This window comes from Neomonachus schauinslandi, chromosome 11, assembly GCF_002201575.2.
Source record: "Neomonachus schauinslandi chromosome 11, ASM220157v2, whole genome shotgun sequence".
Taxonomy (NCBI): Eukaryota; Metazoa; Chordata; class Mammalia; order Carnivora; family Phocidae; genus Neomonachus; species Neomonachus schauinslandi.
Genome location: NC_058413.1, coordinates 50,830,589 through 50,850,836, shown reverse-complemented (window position 1 = coordinate 50,850,836; position 20,248 = coordinate 50,830,589). Strand labels below are relative to the sequence as shown.

The window sequence follows — 20,248 nt, the reverse complement described above, 5'->3', positions numbered from 1 at the left end:
GCAAGTTATTATAAATTCCAAATTTTTCATCTTCTCCTTTGCCTGATGGTTTTTCTTCCTTTCTGGAATTCTCTTTTTGCACCACGCAACTGTGTGTGGCCATTTCTTTCTCATATTTATGATCACCCAAATATGACCTCCACCATTACCTTCTAGGGAGATTTCCCCAGCACATGCTACATGTACCTCCATAGCAGTGTCATCTGGTCCACTTTATATTTTGACTGCACAGGGCAATATCTAGAATGAGAGGTTTTCAAGGTACATAATCAATTTTTAAATAACCATCAGGTAAAAATAAATTTATAAATTTAATCAAATAGATCCTCTTGGAAAAAGCTCTTAGAAGATCATTTACTCAACTCCACATCACTTAAATATTAAAAAAAAAAACCCCAAAAAACTAGTTCAGAGATCAGAAGCAACTTCATCACTATCATATAGCTAGTGTCAGATGAGGAATAGAATATGGACTTCCTGGACTCCAGTCTTCTTGTTTGGTCCACACTTTCAAGATGAAGTTGAAAGAGAATAAAGATACAGAAATAATGGAGTTAGCATCATCTCCTAACAGGACCCTGGATTATGTATTGATAAAGATGGATTGATAAACAGGATTATGTATTTGTAGAGATTCTAATTTAGTCAGGGATATGAGGCTGTTCTCTCTGCAAAAATAGGAACTCTGTGTGGATAACATTCACACTTCACTACTTTCAGCACTCAATTCTCTTAGGACTGAAGCGGGAACACAGGCATAAGAATACTGGAGAGGTTTTCTCAACTTTCCACATATTTCCATAGACTTTAATCCTTAAACTAGTTTTACGGTATCCTTTCCTAGCAACCATATCACATTTTATAAGAAAATGTTAGAAAAATTCAGAGACAATTTTTAAATTTTATTTTATATTTTTTATTTTATTATGTTATGTTAATCACAATACATTACATCATTAGTTTTTGATGTAGTGTTCCATGATTCATTGTTGCATATAACACCCAGTGCTTCATGCAGTACATGCCCTCTTTAATACCCATCACCAGGCTAACCCATCCCCCCAACCCCCTCCCCTCTAGAACCCTCAGTTTGTTTCTCAGAGCAGAGACAATGTTTTAATATGCTATTTCATATCTTGATTAAAATAATGTTATATGGGGAAACTAAATAGCCAATATAAGTTTCTTATTATGATCTCTTGTCTGAAAGTTTACTAGTACCTGCATGTTTCTCTTTGATTACAGCTTTGCATAGGTGGTGAAGGAAATTTATGTAGTTAACAGCATAAACACAGAATGTCGACTTCATGACATAAGGCTCATGGTGATGGTGTGCTAATCCAGACTGTTTTACTCTAGACACAAAGACTATTGGTTATTCCAAATGACACATCATGGTCTTTTTCAATGGTAGTACCTACAGACCCTTTCTTCTGAGTGGTTTCCCTGGTCTGGAAGACTCATATCCAGTGATTTCCATTTTGTTTTGTGCCCTCTACCTGATTGCCCTAATGGGGAACATCACCATCTTGGTGGTTATTCAGGTGGAACAGTCACTTCATGCACCCATGTACCTTTTTCTCTCCATGCTGGCTGCTACTGACCTGGGACTCTGTGCTGCCACCCTGCCCACGCTGCTCAAGCTTTTCTGGCTTAATGATCGTGAAATAGACTTTGATGCCTGCCTCATCCAGATGTTCTTCATTCATGTGTTTTCCTTAATGGAGTCAGGCATCCTTCTCGCCATGGCTTTTGACTGATATGTGGCCATCTCCAACCCACCCAGGTACACTACTATCTTGACTGATTCCACCATCGCCAAGATAGGTGCGGGGCTTCTGCTACGGGCTGTGGCTGTCATCTTCCCAGGACCCTATCTCATTAAGCGACTCAGGTTTTGTAAGGTTAATGTGCTCTCCCACTCCTACTGCCTGCATGCAGGTATCATTAAGTTCTCCTGTTCTAACCACCGAATAAATAGCATCTATGGCCTCATCATCATTCTCATCACCTTTGGAGTGGACTCTGTACTCATTCTCCTCTCTTATGTGAAGATTCCGATCACTGTGCTAGGCATTGCTTCCCGGGAAGAACAATTCAAGGCCCTTAACACTTGTGTCTCCCATACCTATGCTGTGTTGCTGGTGTATATCCCTATGCTGGGGGTAGGGTATCTATTATCCATCGCTTTGGGAAGCATGTTCCACCCATGGTGCATGTTATCTTGGGTTATGTATACCTATTGATTCCTCCTGTTCTCAACCCTGTTGTATACTGTGTTAAAACCCAGGAGATATGCACCCGAAATTCTAGGTAATCTCCTGAAATTATAGCAGATAGTACTTTAGGGTCACTTATATATTTCTGGAATAATCCTTATGAAATCAACTTCTAACTTGCACAAAGGAAGCACATATCTCTGAGAAATATTCATATGTTCACAGTCCCCATGTACATATTTGTCTCTCACTCTTCTGGAAGTTTTTGAATATAGTAACAGTATCTTATGACTTTTCATTTCCCTCAAGTAACTCAACAAAGATAGGTGATAAATAATCGTACAAATAAAGGGTGAGTTCTCAGTCATCTATGTTGTCAGAAAGCCCCAATACCAATGGACCAGCAGATATGTCAGAAGATGTATAATGCAAATCATAAGGCATCCAGTAGAGGCCATGCTATCACCTGACCCCATGTAACCTACAATGTAACTTCTGATGATATCTTCCATGAATGTCTCTTCCATGACTTTTTACTAGCTATCTTTGAAATTATATAATTTTTTCAGCTTTCACTTGTGAGAGTTTTGTCTTCAGGTATTACTTTAGAAATGTATTATCCTATTTTACCATGCACTGACTCAACCTCTTTGACATCTAATGATAGGTACACATATAAAGCCTAGAAATCTAGGCCAGAAATTAAAGAAAAGACTGAAAATCTGACATGAACTTGTGTTATGGCATGCCAGGTACTGCACTTTATCTCATATTTTTATTGATAATTAGCATTCTTCTGATTTATGAAATTATGCAACTAAACTTAAGTGAAAGTAGGCTGTTGACTCAGTATCTGTTGGGGAGTGTACTGCTGAGAAGTTTTGATATGGGGAAGATTTGAACGGTACTCACTTTAAATAGTTTTTACCTCCAAGGAGTCATTAAAATAATGACAAGAATGAGAAATAACTGCCTCAGGTGGGTTGCATTTGCAGCATATCCTGCCAAGAATAAGAAGGAGCTACTTCATGAGCCAGTACTTCAACTTCCCAGAGGCTATAGGGTGTTAAATGTTTCTCATCTCATGTTTTGCTGATTTCTATGACTTTCCTGTATCTACTGAAGGAAAACCAACAAACTAACAGATTTCTACAACATTATACTTACAAAGATTTCTGGACATGAATAGGAAATTCATAGTATTTCTTAATGGTTGTATGGTAAAGTCAGAGCTTGTAAATTTAACTCATTGCCTCATGCGTGCTTGTAAACAATCTAATGCCAGCCCTGGACACACTGTCTAGACACTCTGGAAAGCCAATGGACATTTTCTGCCATTGTTATTTTTAGTTTCTCATTTGTCATTTTCATCTTTCATATCATTCCAGAACTCTTTACTTTTGGAATTCAATGTCCTTATCTTACCTGGAAAACATTTTTTTTTCTTTCTTTTTTTGTTATAGAGTATGTATCTCTTTCATTAATGGAGAAAATGTATCTTTCAATGAGTATCCACACTAACAAGAAACCCAGGGTAAGTGAGATCTACAAAATATGTATTGAAAGAATCAAGAAATAAATATATGGTCACAAATTATTTGAGACGTAAACCATGAAGTAGACAAAAAAAAATCAGTGTCATAATCTAAACAAGGAATAAATTACATAATCTTAAGGGCCATAGGGAAAAGCAGTTACATACATGATTTTTCTCTGGGAATAACAGGACATTTGTGATTAGACATGACTGTGAGATCAACAGCAAAGGTGAAGCTGAGACCTATATTTGGCATGTAAGAACATTCTAAATGAATATCATATTATTGAACCCTGCTTTGAATGTTCCTCAGTGGAAAATGCAGCATTTTCCAGTGTTTTCTGACTGATACTAAATAATTTTTCAAATCTGGTGGATGAGGTAGTTCATGGGTGTCCATAGAAGAATTTCATGATAATTTCAGATTGGTGAATTAAAATAGTTGACTTACTGGGGTGCCTGAGTGTCTCAGTCAGTTAAAAGTGGGACTCTTGGTTTCGGCTCAAGTCATGATTTCAGGGTCATGAGTTCCAGCCTTTCCTCCACCTCACACTTAGTGTGGAGTCTATTTGAAATTTTCTCCCTCTCCCTCTGCCCCACCCCTCCCTCATACACATGTTCTCTCTCTCTATCAAATAAATATGTAAACAAATAAAACCTTTAAAAATAAAATTAATAAAATAAAATAGGTGACTTACTAAATCACTTTGAACTAAGAGGGTATGTGACTTCAGAGTTAAGAAGTACCTGAAAGTACAAATATAATTAACCTGAAAATAAAAATGCAAAGATAAACTGCATTGTTTTACATCTCTAACCACTGAGCAGTATCATAATTATTTACCTTCACTAATGGAATATTATTACCATCTTATTGGTATTATCTAATCATTACAATGAATTGTCTCACTTGTCTGGCTCATCAGTATTTAATGAGTCAATTGTTTTTCCCTCAAGTAAACATATATACATAGACTCATTTTAATTTATAATGTGTATATTCCTTTGATCTTTTCATGTATAATACCAAAGATCATGGCTAGTAATGACAGTTTTATATACTCATCTCTTAATTAAGGTGGTGTATCCATACACGTGAACAGTTAATACTGGACCACTGGAAGCTGTTGTCTTGGTATTGGGATTACATATAGTAACAGGAATGATCAAAGGAAAGAACATTATAGGAGTTGCCCAGGAATTTTAATTGATACCTGGGTAAGCCAATAGCAGTTACCATCATCTCTTTCTCTTATTCTTCTCTATAAATTGTAAAAAGAACCTGGGATTCTGTGCTAAATCATCATGGGAATAAAAAAATTGATTGCAGTGCCAGCTGAGGCAGGGACACTTGATAAAGGAAAAAGATCTATGGAAATGGAAGTATTAAGGATTCCAAATAAAGCCAAGACATTTATTTTTCCAGGTAAGACTAAGGAAAGCCAGAACTAGGAACATCTGCTTGAGTTTTATCTTTCAAAAATTAGCTATTAAAATGTCATTATGTGTCTGTGTTGCTGTAACTAACCAGCACTGGCCTTTTCTATTCCTAAGGAAACCAAATATCCTCAGAAAGGGCAGAACATGTGTGTAGATGCAGATGCACCATGAGGATTCATAACTTCTGCCTCAAGCCCTAGTATGCTCTTATGTCAATATATGATTTTTCCCATTATTAAGAAAGAAAGAAAAATTAGATATACAGACATTAATATAACAAGAAGGATAATATTAAATTTCTTGGCAAATAAAGAGTATCAGGAAGCAAAGATACATGGTTTAATATATTTAATGAAAAATTAATGGATAAATGACCTTGGAAATAGAAGGGAATAGATGGAAATGATTTCTAACACACTCCACTCCAACATATTCATATTTAGAGGGAATTTATGAAGCATATGTTAAGTCAAGCTGTATTGTCCCAGTAGACATCAACTTTCTCCTTTAGGACATTCTTGTGATCCCCCTTGCCTCTATTTCTGCTATTTACTCTTTTATTGGCAACTATGAGGCCAACATACCTAGAGCACACAAATCAGTATGTGTTTAAATCATTTAGATGGATGCCATCATTGCCTTGAAGACATGCCTACATCATAGTAGAACTGAATTTTGTGGGGGAAAGCAGGTGGAGGACTCCTTGGTGGATCTGTTTGGTCTTCAGACTATAGATGATTGGATTGAGCACAGGTGGAACCAATAAGTAGACATGAGCCATGAAGACATGGATGAGGGGGGAGGAGTGTTTGGCAAAACGATGGACAATAGATAGCCCAATCATAGGCACTTAAAGGATGAGTACAGCACAGATGTGGGATGCACATGTGTTGAGAGACTTAAGCCTCCCCTCACGTGATGCAATTCTTAATATTGACTGAAGGATGTACATACAAGACACAAAAATACCCAAAGAGTCCACGCCCCACAGCACAGTGATTAGTACCAATCCATATATAACATTAAACTTGGTGTTGGCACAGGCTAGGTGAATCATGTCCTGGTGCAGACAATAGGAATGAGAAAGGATGAGGGAGTGGCAGAAAGGAAAGAAAGCCAGCTGGGCCAGAAGTGGAATCATGGCAAAAGCACTCCTAAGCAGGGCGGCAATTCCAATTCTAGTGATAAGTCTTGGGGTGAGAATGGTAGCATATCGTAGAGGGTGGCAGATAGCCACATAGCAGTCAAAGGCCATGGCCAAGAGCACAGATGATTCTGTGAAAGAGAAAGTGTGAATAAAAAACATTTGGACCACACAGATATGGAACTGGATTTCCCTGGAAATGGACCACAACACCCTGAAGAGTGATATCATTGTGGGTATGGACATGCCCATGTCAGTGAGGGAGAGCATGGCCAGGAAGTAGTACATGGGCTCATGGAGACTGGGGTCTGTCCAGACAATATGCAGCATGGTGCAGTTGCCCATTATTCCAACAAGGTAGAGGACACAGAATGGAATGGATATCCAGTGGTGAAATTCCTCATAGCCAGGGATACCTGTGAGATAGAATGTGGAGGTCAGGGTATTACTGGAGTTTAAGGTTGCCATGGAACTCACTGTCAAACCATAATCCAATTTCAGGATCCCACTCCAGTGGGGAGGGCAATGATGAGATCAGCATCTGAGTCTGGAAAAAAAACAAAACAAATGCAACTTCAGTGCCTTCTGTAAACACTCTTCCATTCATCCCCACATTTTTGCTCTGTCTTTCTTCATTGCCCTGCTGAGCATGGTGAGTTAAACAAAACATGGACTTCACGACCACAAGGACCTTTTGTCTCGCCTCTCAGATGCAGACCAATTGACATCCACTCTAAATATGGACAATATTCTTCTAAAGACACTACAAGGAGCAGCACATACACAAAGTGTTCTAGATTACATCTCTCATTTTATAAATTTCTTCCAGGATTATCTTGGAAGGGGTACTGATCTTAAAATTCTTCTTCTTTTTTTTTTAATGACTCCTGTAGTGATTTACACACAATGCCTTATTCTGTCTAAACCGCATAGATTTTCAATAATACTAGAACACCACGCAGGGTATCTTTACAGGATTCAAGAAAGTATGGGTCAGCAGTACTTATTAACACAAACAGGTCTCACTAACATATCTTCAATTGTATAATTGAGGCCACAGGCTTGGTCTTGGACTAGCATTGCCAGGAACTAAATATGGGTTAAAATACACTTAATTAAAACAATTTTGAATTTAAAAAATTATAATAATGAAATATAGAATTTTATATATAATGTTCTTATTGTAATAAAATATACAATTTAAGAAAAGTATAATTACCTCTGACTCTGATGTTAAAGATTCAAAACCTACTTTCTATTAAGTTTCAGATCTGATTAGTCATTTAGAGAGTGGTACCTTTTACAAAAAAAAAAAAAAAAGATATGTGTTATAAAGAAAGATAGAGTAGAAACTCATGCTTCAAATCAAAAACAAAAGAAAATAAGATAACTAAAAAACTATAATGCTCAGAAAAAGCATCTGACCTTGATATGAAATCTTTCCTACTCAGAACAAATGAGAAAATACATTTTCCCCCAATGGATTCCAGTATTTCTTCTGTGGTCCAGAAAAACATCTCTGAAGTAAGAAAGATGAGCAACCTCTCAACATCCCAATTGCCCATCACTCGCCAAGAATCCCTGCTCACCAAAATGCTGTTTTGAGAATTTATGATCCAGGAGACAGATTACTTCCCATTGTAAAAGAATAAACTGGTGTATTCCTATCATGTAATGTCTACTTTGTCCTTTGGGAACTTCAAATCTCCTTCAATCTTCTCTAGCTCCACACAGATAAAACCTGAATTTAGCAGTTTTGACTGGAAGGATTAATAATCACAATTTTCTAGGAAGTGGAAGACCCATAATCAAAAAATCAAATAAATAAATGCCAGAGATAAATTCAGTCTCTCTGACTACTTGTATTACAATTGAATACTGCTTACATATTGTATGACCTGGTACCCATGGTCCTGCTATTTTCTTCAATCTTCCTGGCTTATTACCACCAACAATTCCTGATTCTTTTGCCCTGTCTCTCTCACCTTCCTTTATACCTTTCTAGACTTGTACTCATTACCTTTAATGCCAAGATTTTCCAATATTATTACTTCTTTTTGTTAATTATTTTCCAATATCTCATCCCTAATCCAAATGTAGAAATCTGTCTTCCTGAACCTGCCGGTTCAGACCATTTCTCTGATTTTATAGCAGCTCTCTCCCTCTGTAAAGAAGAGATGAACTTGAAGTTTAATTGAAAATTGGAAGATACTTGAGCTGGAGGCAAGTCTGAAGCAGCTTTATCATCATGACTTTCTATTGAGGTTTTAGGAGACAATTCTCCACCATCCTCCTCATTCAGACTCTCCCTCTGCTTCCACAAGACTATCCACATCGGGAATATTCTGGTTCCAACACTTCCTCACTTTTTAAGTTGGACAAATGTCTTATTTTCCTCTGTAGCAAAGTAGCCTCATCTGTGAACTGTAGATAAAAACAATTTTGACAGGATTGTGCTTCAGATTAAAGGAGATCCTGTGGGTAAAATACTTAGCATAGAGCCTTACATATAGTGACCATAAAATAATAGTGATAATGATGACAGTCAGCAATGACAATAACAATATTTCTTTAAAGTGTAATGGGAGGTAGAAAGATATGAGGAGAAGCTGGAATATCCTTCCAGAGAGGAAACACCCTGAGTGGGCATCTCACAAAAGTGATCTAGGTTGGCTGAGTGGTAGGAAGGGAAGGATATCAGATTCATCTCTGTTTCATCCAGTGAAAATTCAGTATAGCCATAGGTATAAATGGCTTCATGTTTTTTTCTCTACCCCCCAAATTCTTCTGGTAATTTTGATGGCTTTACTTATACACTTTTCATTCTATTCATTGCCAATTTGGGAAGGAAAAAACAGATACATCCCAGGATAAAATGGGACATTTCTCCAAGAAAAGGAATGAGATTTGGGACTACCATGAGCCTGGAATCTGAGCAGTCATGTTAGTATTCTGAAGTTGCCACAACATATATTCACCAATACTCCACATATTCACTAGGATGTGCTCTGCCTATTATTCCACAACTCCTTCTATTGTGACATGGGTTCATTTTGACTGCCTAATTCCTATTGCTTCTGATCCTCTAATTTCAAATTCATTCACATGGCCTTGTGATGTCTTCTACCATTCCTCAGAAGAGGAGGATGGAGTTTGAAGAGTTAGTTTATAAACTCAAAAATCAGAAGAAGTTATAATTTGGGGTTTAGACCTCTGAGTTGCAATTAATGTTATATTAAAAAGCAGTGATACTTGGAATTCTAAAGGACTTTGAAGGTTATCTGATACAATCTCAATCACACTCTGGAATCTCCATTCTGGCATGTCAGAAAAATAAATCGTCACCCTGTGTAAGTATTATATCTTGCCCATGGACACAGATATCACATACCATAAAGGTCTAAGGTATCTCGGGCAAGTCCAATCTGAAAAGTCTGACTGAGTCTGGCTTGACTACTATAAGAATGAGAGTGAACAATGAAGGTATTTTGGTGAAAATTATGTCCTTTGATGAACTGAAGACCTTTCCCTTCTGGAGCAGTCTCCTGGTCCTCCACCTCACTGGGTGTCCATCCTCCTCTCTTTTGTCTCTCAAGTCCCCCTCTGTGTTTTCCTCTTACCTCCCACTTTTATTGTCCCCAGTCCTCACATACCTGGCAGAAGAGTTCCTCTTGTCATTAGAGACCGTTCTAATTCTCAGAGAAAGAAGGATCAGTTCGTATGTCTTCCTCTAGTCTTCTGAGACATGAGGCCCCAGGATAGATGCAGGACAGTGTATGCATGTAACCCTGTCAGTTCAGTTCAGTTTCTGTCCACCACTCAGGCTGCAGCAGGGGATGGCAGTTTGGGAATACAGGGGCAAGAAGGCTCTTGAGATTCTCCAATGCTTATTGCCTCAATGTCTGGAACAAACGAGGTAGTGCAACCTTAGATGAAATACTAGTTTGTATGCAGAATATGATGGGGCAATAAAGATTTTTGGATATGGTGTAGCCATTGAGAAGGTCTTGTTAAATACTTAAACTGGGGAGGCACATAGAGTCTGTGCCCTAAGAGCTGTAAGCGACTCAAGTTCAGTTCTATTATTACACACTGGATAACAATGAGATTCAGTTATGTGATCTGCCTCCCTCAATATCATACAACAGTGGGTATATGGAAATTTGTGTTCCTTCCACTCAATTTTGCTGTGAACCTAAAGCTGCTATGAAAAATAAAATCTATATTAAAACCCCCCTAATAAGCAATATAACCAATATCATCACTCAGATCTGATTGCCTGGTATGGTATTTTCTTCACTGTGCCATAAAGTTCTTCCTAATGACACAGATTAATATGTTTAATATGACTAAAAAGAGAAGCTTTTATTCAACTATTGAAACTCTCTTTGTCAACAATACTGGCTCTTAAATGTCTATTTGTGATTGCACAGTGTAGCAGGGTAGGATGTGCACTAATGAATAATCAGAAATCTCTAATTAGGGTGGACATTCCAATTATAATGTTAGCCCTGTTTGGTATAGGAACTTCTAAAAATGTGGTCTCCTATGAATTTTTCCAACTGTGGTTGTTGATTTTGGCATTATTGGTCTAATTATGATGCCTAACATCTCCCAGCAAACACAAGTCTAGGACCAGATGGATTCCCAGGGGTTTCTACCAGACATTTAAAGAAGAATTAATACCTATTCTCCTCAAACTGTTTCAAAAAAATAGAAATGGAAGGAAAACTTACAAACTCGTTCTAGAAAGCCAGCATTACCTTGATTCTAAAACCAAAAGCCTCACTAAAAAGGAGAATTACAGGCCAATACCCTGACAAACATGGATGTAAAAATTATCAATAAAACTCTAAGCAAATCAAATTCAAGAGTACATTGTAAGAATCATTCACCACAACCTAATGGGATTTATCACAGGCTGCAGGTGTGGTTCAACATTCACAAATCAATCAACATGATATACCACATTAATAAAAGAAAGGATAAGAGCTGTATGATCCTGTCAATAGATGCAGAAGAAACATTTGACAAAATACAGCATCCCTTCTTGATAAAAACCCTCAACAATGTAGGGATAGATGGTACATACTGAACATCATAAAGGCCATGTACAAAAGACCCACAGCTAATATCATCCTCAGTGGGGAAAAACTGAGAGGTTTTCCCATATGGTCAGGAACAAGACAAGAATGTCCACTCTTACCATTACTATTTAACATAGCACAAGAAATCCTAGGCTCAGACATCAAACAACAAAAAAAATAAAAGGCATCCAAATTGGGAAGGAAGAATCAAACTTTCACTATTTGTAGACAACAGGATACTCTATGTAGAAAACCTGAAAGGCTCCACCAAAAAATTTCTAGAACTCATACACTAATTCAACAAAGTTGCAGGATATGAAATCAATGTGCAGAAATACCCATAAACAATAACTAAGCAGCAGAAAAAGAAATCAAGGAATCGATTCTACTGGCATTGCACCAAAAACAGTAAGACACCTAAGAATAAACCTAACTAAAGAGGTAAAAGATCTGTACTCTGAAGACTATAGAACACTTATGAAAGTAATTGAAAAGGACAAAGAAATAGAAAAGCATTCTATGCTCATGGATTGGAAGAACAAATATTGTTCATGTCTATGCTGCCCAAAGCAATCTACACATCCAATGCAATCCCTATCAAAATAACACCAGCATTTTTCACAGAGCTGGAACAAACAATCCTAAAATTTGTGTGGAACACAAAAGACCCCAAATAGCCAAAACATTTCTGAAAGAGGAAAACAAAGCTGAAGGCATCATGATTCCAGATTTCAAGCTATATTACAAAGCTCTAGTGATCAAGACAGTATGGTACTGGCACAAAAACAGACACATAGATCAATGGAACAGAATCGAGAACCCAGAAATGGCCCCACAACCATAGAGTCAACTAATCTTTGACAAAGCAAGAAAAAATATGCAATGGAAAAATGACAGTCTCTTCAACAAATGGTGTTGGGCAACTGGGCAGCAACATGGAGAGGAATGAAACTGAAGCACTTTCTTACATCATACACAAAAATAAATTCAAAATGGATGAAAGGCATGAATAGATATTTTCCAAAGAAGACGTCCAGGTGGCTAACTGACACATGAAAAAATGCTCAACATCACTCATAATCAGAGAAATACAAATCAAAACCATTATGAGAGAGGGGAGGAGCAAGATGGTGGAGGAGTAGGGGACTTAAATTTCGTCTGGTCCCAGGAATTCAGCTAGATAGGGATCAAACCATTGTAAGCTAGGATGTGATCCAAATGGTGGAAAATAAAGAAGCTGAGAAAAAGAGAGAGAAACAACTACTGGATTACGAGGGCAGAATTTGAGAGATAAGTGATACCATAAGACAAAACAATATTAGAATAATTGGGATCCCAGAAGAAGAAGAAAGAGGGCGGCAGAAGGTATATTGGAGCAAATTATAGCAGAGAACTTCCCTAATTTGGGGAAGGAAACAGCCATCAAACTCCAGGAGGCACAGAGAACCCCCCTCAAAATCAATAAAAATAGGTCAACACCCCGACATCTAATAGTAAAACTTACGAGTCTCAGGGACAAAGAGAAAATCCTGAAAGCAGCTTGGGAGAAGAGATATGTAACGTACAATGGTAGAAACATTAGATTGGCAGCAGACTTATCCACAGAGACCTGGCAGGCCAGAAAGGACTGGCAGGATATCTTCAGAGCACTAAATGAGAAAAATATGCAGCCAAGAATACTATATCTTGCTAGGCTGTCATTGAAAATAGAAGGAGAGATAAAAAGCTTCCAGGACAAAAACTAAAGGAATTTGCAAACACGAAACCAGCCCTACAAGAAATATTGAAAGGGGTCATCTAAGCAAAGAGAGAGCCTAAAAGTAACATAGACAAGAAAAGAACACAGACAATATACAGTAACAGTCACCTTACAGGCAATACAATGGCACTAAATTCCTATCTTTCAATAGTTACCCTGAATGTAAATGGGCTAAATGCCCCAATCAAAAGACACAGGCTATCAGATTGGATAAAAAAACAAGACCCATCGATATGCTGTCTGCAAGAGACTCATTTTAGACCCAAAACACCCCCAGATTGAAAGTGAGGGGGTGGAAAACCATTTACCATGCTAATGGACACCAAAAGAAAGCTGGGGTGGCAATCCTTATATCAGACAAATTAGATTTTAAACCAAAGACTATAATAAGAGATGAGGAAGGACACTATATCCTACTTAAAAGGTCTATCCAACAAGAAGATCTAACAATTGTAAATATTTATTCCCCTAACATGGGAGCAGCCAATTATATAAGGCAGGTAATAACAAAAGCAAAGAAACACATCAACAACAATACAATAATAGAGGGGGACTTTAACACCCCCCTCACTGAAATGGACAGATCATCTAAGCAAAAGATCAACAAGGAAATAAAGACTTTAAATGACACACTGGAACAAATGGACTTCACAGATACATTCAGAATATTCCGTCCCAAAACAACAGAATACACATTCTTCTCTAGTTCCCATGGAACATTCTCCAGAATAGATCACATCCTAGCTCACAAATCAGGTCTCAGCTGGTACCAAAAATTGAGATAATTCCCTGCATATTTTCAGACCACAGTGCTTTGAAACTAGAAGTCAATCACAAGAGGAAAGTCGGAAAGAACTCAAATACATGGAGGCTAAAGAGCATCCTACTAAAGAATGAATGGGTCAACCAGGAAATTAAAGAAGAATTTAAAAAATTCATGGAAACAAATGAAAATGAAAACACAACTGTTCAAAATCTTTGGGATGCAGCAAAGGCAGTCCTAAGAGGAAAGTATATAGCAATACAAGCCTTTCTCAAGAAACAAGAAAGATCTCAAATACACAGCCTAACCCTACACCTAAAGGAGCTAGAGAAAAAAGAGCAAATAAAGCCTAAACCCAGCAGGAGAAGAGAAATAATAAAGATCAGAGCAGAAATCAATGAAATAGAAACCAAAAGAACAGTAGAACAGATAGAAGAAACTAGGAGCTGGTTCTTTGAAAGAATTAACAAGATTGATAAACTCCTGGCCAGACTTATCAAAAAGAAAAGAGAAATGACCCAAATAAATAAAATCATGAATGAAAGAGGAGAAATCACAAGCAACACCAAAGAAATACAAACAATTATAAGAACATATTATGAGCAACTCTATGCCAGCAAATTAGATAACCTGGAAGAAATGGATGCATTCCTAGAGGTGTATAAACTACCAAAACTGAAGCAGGAAGAAATAGAAAACCTGAACAGACCTATAACCACTAAGGAAATTGAAGCCGTCATCAAAAATCCGCCATCTTGCTCCTCCCCCCACTTCTGATACATTTCTATCCTCCCATTAGTGTACACTTTAAGCTTCAATGTTGAAAATTTGTTTCCTCTTCTCTCCTAGAGAATTAGGTGAGACAGCAAGAGCCTTTGGCAGTTTTTGGCATCTCTCTTTTACTCTATTTTTTTAAAGTTCTGAAGACATTTTTCCTCATAGGAGTGTACACTGACCAAGGGGTTTTGATATATTTTATACTCAGCATGAGTATACAGCCCTGTAAGTGTGAAGTGTTGATTGGTCTAGTGAAAACTAACCCAATGCATTCATAGCCCAAGATTTTTCAGACATTCATTCCAACAGAAGTAAAGCAAAGAAATGCAATCTTATTCTTTATTCTGTATCCAAACTGAAATACCCATTTTATTATGATTTGGCTCAAAATCTGAAGAATAATGTCTACTTTGCTTCATTTGAAAGAAAATGTACCTAGTTACTGGTGCTGTATGCTACATATTACCTCTGTTACCCTTTCATAGTTAACTTCTGTAAGTCTTAGTTTTAACATGGAAAATTGGGTTTATCCTCAAACCTGAACAAAAAATATCTCCATAAATGTTTTGGATGAAATGAATTTCCTCTTACTAAACCTCCTTATATCAGGATTATGAGATGCATTAAAGCTAGGAAGTAATGATAGAAATAATTACAATATTTTTCTTATAGAGATATGTTGAATTTATTAACTATCATGTATTTACTATACACCAAATGTGTCCAAGAAATTCTAAGCTGGTTATCTTCATAATGAAGGTCATGGATGCAAAGGTCAAAATAACAGAGAATCTTATCCCTTCTAAGTGTGAGCAAGTCCAACACTTTTGGGTGTTAATATCCTTAGGAAGTCTTGGCGAATCTGCTTTGTCTTGATGTTATAAATGATTGGGTTAAGTACTGGTGGAACTAACAGGTAAATATTGGCCATGGTTATGTGGACAATGGGGGAGGAGTGCTTAGCAAAGCGATGCACTAAGGATAGCCCTATCATGGGCACATACAGAATGAGCACAGCACAAATGTGGGAAGCACATGTATTGAGGGCTTTGAGCTTCCCTCTCTGGGATGCAACGCCTAGCACAGAATGGAGGATGAAAGCATAAGATAACAAGATTCCTAGCGAATCTACACCCCAATAAAATGCAACAACAAACAAGCCATATAAAATGTTGAATGAGATGTCAGCAGAGGCCAACTGGATGACTTCTTGATGCAAGCAGAAAGAGTGGGAGAGAACATGGGAGTGACAAAAGGAAAATGTGGGAATACGAACAAGGATGACAGGAAGGACAATGGAGCATCTGATTATAATGAAGACCCCTATGTAGATAATGCGTTGTGGGGTGAGTGTGCTGGAATACCTCAAAGGATCACAAATGGCAACATACCGGTCAAAAGCCATGGCTAGAAGCACAGCTGACTCCATCAGAGAAAAAGTATGAATAAAATACATCTGGGCAAAACAAGCATTCACCTCAATCTCCCTAGCATCAAACCAGAAGATTTTTAATACTGTGGGCAGGGTGGAGAATGACATGCCCATGTCAGTGAGAGACAGCATGGCCAGGAAGTAGTACATGGGCTCGTGGAGACTCTTGTCTGTGTGGATGATGTGAAGGATTGTGCAGTTGCCCACTATTCCAATCAGGTAGCACACACAAAAAAGTATGGAAATAAAGTGATTAGCATTCTCATAGCCAGGAATCCCAGTGAGATAGAATGAAACAAACTGTTCAGTACTGGAGTTAGAACCCGTCACGAGGCTGTCCCAAGTAGCCATTTTTGTACCATAAAAATGTGAGCTCCTAGAAGGAAGAAAAACACACAACATTTAGAAGACAGCAACTCATGTTTCTACATTAGGTTTTTTCTTAACTCTTATTGCTTTGTAGAGACATTATCTCTACAGTTTGTAAAATGATTTTGAAAAATTACCCAAATACATCATCTTTTTTTTATTGTAATCTCTTTTGTGAACCTTTTTTCTTTTTTATTTATTTGTTTATTTTTATTATTATGTTCAATTAGCCAGCATATAGTACACCATCCTCTTTTAATATATTACTTTTTAATCCTTTACATGGTTAATTGTTATGTAGTTTTTTGTCAATCTTTTATTCCATTGATTCTGGATTTTGAGTCAGTCACAAGATACTCTTCCCTCCCCTAAATTTATAATATATTTTCCTATCTTTTCTACTAATATTTTGATAGGTTTGTTTGTTTCTATTTACTTTCAGATTCATCATTTACTTGCCGTTTATTTTTGTGTATGATGTTAAGTAAGGATATTTCCAAGACCCTGATCTCTCCATGTTAAGCAATCTTTTTCCTCTGACAAGGACACTGGATGGAAACATTTCAGAACGGATGTCAGAAAAAGCTTAGGCAATAAATGCATAATACCTATTTAATAGTTAGCTACAATGGAAAAAAACCCATAAGACTAATCAAATCATATCATAAGATATGAATGGATACTTCAAAAACATTGTATATGTAGTGAGAGTTGGTACGAATTAGAGAGGAAAATAAATGAGCCCTCAGACTGTTTTAAATGGGAACCAGAAGCCCATCCAAGGGTAAATAGCACTTACCTCACTTACTCAATCATGGGTATTTGGAGTTTGTTTTCCATTTCATATTCTCTACCAAGGTTCATCTATGTGTACTTAAACTGCAGTCAGGCCAGGGTTTTACTTAAGTGAATTGTTAACATTTTTTTCCATTGATGCAATTGATTTGTGAGCTACATCAGCCTTGTTGATCCTGGAGCCTCCTTTTTGGTGTCACTGGAACTTGCAACTCTTTTTCTAATGCTCCTCTCTGCACATGGCCTTGGGCTATTTCTGACAGAAGCAGGAAAAATACCAGCAATCTCAGCCTCACTGTCCCTATGGTCTTGGAATGAAGTTAGTACCCCCCACATCCTCAGACTATGATCCAGTGGCGCATTATAATTTCAACAGTCTGGTGCCATCCCCTTAATTTTCTTGTTTTTGCTTCTTTTTTTCATTCAGTTTTAATGTCTTTCAGTTACAAAGTGAATAAACCCTATCTCACAAGATGGTACAGATAATTACATTAAATAATTTATGAAAGTGCTTACCCCAGTCCTCTTTCAATTTGAATTTTTACATTTTAATGATCACATTTGTACTGTAAAATATCTCCAATGACATCAAAAGAGAGGCATGTTATAGATACGTAGACTGAAGCTTAGAGACTGAAGTGGTTTGCCTGAAGTCACACAGTTACAATAATAGCTTTCATAAATATCAGTTTCAGGGCTCTGCTCATGTAGATGGTGATTTCCCAGAATAGTGACTGCCTCACCTGTCTGCTTCTTGAAGCCATGTGACTAGCTTGGTCAACATTTGAGCTCCAGCCTACCACCACATGCAGTCCCTAATGCCAAAGCAATGTTAAAACAACAAATTCAGTTTCTTCAGACACTTCACTAGCTCAATATTTTACCAATCTATACTTTTTCTGCCACACTTTCCTTCAGTCACAACAACCACACAGCATGTTATGTGTGTTACTAAAGTCCTGGTCACTTAAACATCTATACCTTATTCCTCTTAATGCATGCAATGATTCTTTCATAGTTATGAATGGTGATATCTACTTAAAGAAAAAACAGATATCATTATCCAATTCCTTAAGTTTATTCATGAATTATAATCATATCCCAATGTCCAAGAGTACTTTTAGACTCCTTAAAATTATTTATACACTTACTATATTTGAACCACTAAATACCTATATGAGATCAACAGAGGCCATGTTACATATGAGTAGCCTGAGGTTCAGAAATGTTACTGAGCAACTATAAGAATCATTAGAATTAGAGGCACCTGGGTGGCTCAGTCAGACAAGCGCCTGACTATTGATTTTGGTTCATGTCATGATCTAAGGGTCATGAGATGGAACCCCACATCAGGCTCAATGCTGGATACAGAGCCTGCTTAAGATTCTCTCTCTCCCTCCCCCTTTGCCCTGCCCCCTGCTCTCATTCTGTCTCTCTCTCTTAAAATAAATAAAAAGAATCATTAGAATTAGAATCTAAGCCCTGCTTCTAAACGTTCTGTAACTGCTACTGAAACATTTTAACCCTCTTTCAGAAAGTAGTCCCAATTCTGTACTATGATGACCCTCAGTCACACACTAGGAAATAGATGGATATAATTCATAAAGGGCCCCTCCCACTCAGACTGCAGAGCATGTTTACCAGGCTTCCCTGAGTAATATTCTGTTCTCTCCTGCAAATGCCTCCAACACCTGAGCATGTGTTGTTTTCTCACTTTTCTTTACTATTCTACCCAAAAGATAGGTCTAGAAGAACACTGAGGGAGGCAGGTCTTGAAAGGAAAAGGTTTTTTTGGGCGGAGAAGAGAGTGAAGTGGGAAGAGCTATAAGAATCTCCAACAAGAATGGGGAAATAAGAAACAGTCTACTGGATATCTCTGCTTGTGTGTCTAAAAGGCACATCAAATATCACATGGCCAAGAAAGAATTCTTGATAATTGCCTTAATATTTCCATTTTAGTAAATGTAATTCATGCTGTGTAGTTGATAATATGTAAAAACTAGGCATTGTCCTTGATTATTCAAACCTTTTTACTCCTATCCACCCATCAATATGTCCTCTTGTTTCTATAACCAAAGTATTTGATTAATTCACTTCTGCCCTTTACCCCTATCATGATTTCTCCTCTAAACTGTTTGGTTAGCCATTTAACTCATATAATTTGTTCCTTTTTTGTGTCATTCCTTCAAATCAATTTTTCTTATAGTAGTAAATTCTGAAAGATAGGCAAGGTAAATCATTCCTGTTTTTTCTTTTTAAGATTTTATTTATTTGACAGAGAGAGCACAAGCAGAGGGAGAGGGAAAAGCAGGCTCCTCACCAAGCAGGGAGCCTCATGTGGGGCTTGATCCCTGGACCCTGGAATCATGAGCTGAGCAGAAGACAGATGCTTAACTGACTGAGCCACCCAGGCACCCCTCATTCCTGTTTATAAAATACATTAACTGCTGCCTACTGATCTCAGGATGAAAGGAAAGCCACTGTCATTACTAATAAGATCCTTTCCAGTGTATGGGGAAAAGGAGATAGATTTATATATGTGATTTTGCACCTACTCCCCTTTCTCTTTACCTTTGTGCTCAAATCCCCCAGAGTGCCTCTCAGATAGCTTTACTATTTCTGACCTCAAAACATATTATTGTTACCCTTATTCATCAAACTACACACATTCTTTCTTTTTCTCTGTAAAATAATCCAAGTGTCCTTCTCATAATTCTATTCAAATATTCTCTGTCCACTTACCTAAAACACTCAACCATATCTCATCTCACATAACTGTACCACATTATGCATTATTTTCCTACAAAATCCCCTTTTCCCACCTTCCTCAAGTCCTTATCTCCAACTACCCACAATTTCTTTTCTTTACTCCACATTTTCTTCTCTCCTTTCTGTTGGCAAATTGATCATTTTTTTTCCTCCAAGA

At 37.4% G+C, this 20,248-nt stretch overlaps 2 protein-coding genes and 1 pseudogene across 2 annotated transcripts; 1 reads left to right on the top strand and 2 right to left on the bottom strand.

Annotated features, from left to right (window-relative positions):
* The first annotated feature begins 1,394 nt into the window (after positions 1 to 1,394).
* On the top strand, positions 1,395 to 2,348 carry LOC110576416 (annotated as a pseudogene).
* A 3,500-nt stretch (positions 2,349 to 5,848) lies between these two features.
* On the bottom strand, positions 5,849 to 6,808 carry LOC110576484 (olfactory receptor 51L1-like). Its single transcript, XM_044919657.1, is given in 1 exon segment — positions 5,849 to 6,808. A coding segment is annotated over 1 exon segment (960 nt).
* Positions 6,809 to 15,528: 8,720 nt separating this feature from the next.
* LOC110576417 (olfactory receptor 51G1-like) lies at positions 15,529 to 16,509 on the bottom strand. The gene has a single exon (XM_021685623.1). The coding sequence runs from the start codon at positions 16,507 to 16,509 to the stop codon at positions 15,529 to 15,531; it is 981 nt and encodes a 326-aa protein (XP_021541298.1).
* Positions 16,510 to 20,248: the final 3,739 nt, after the last annotated feature.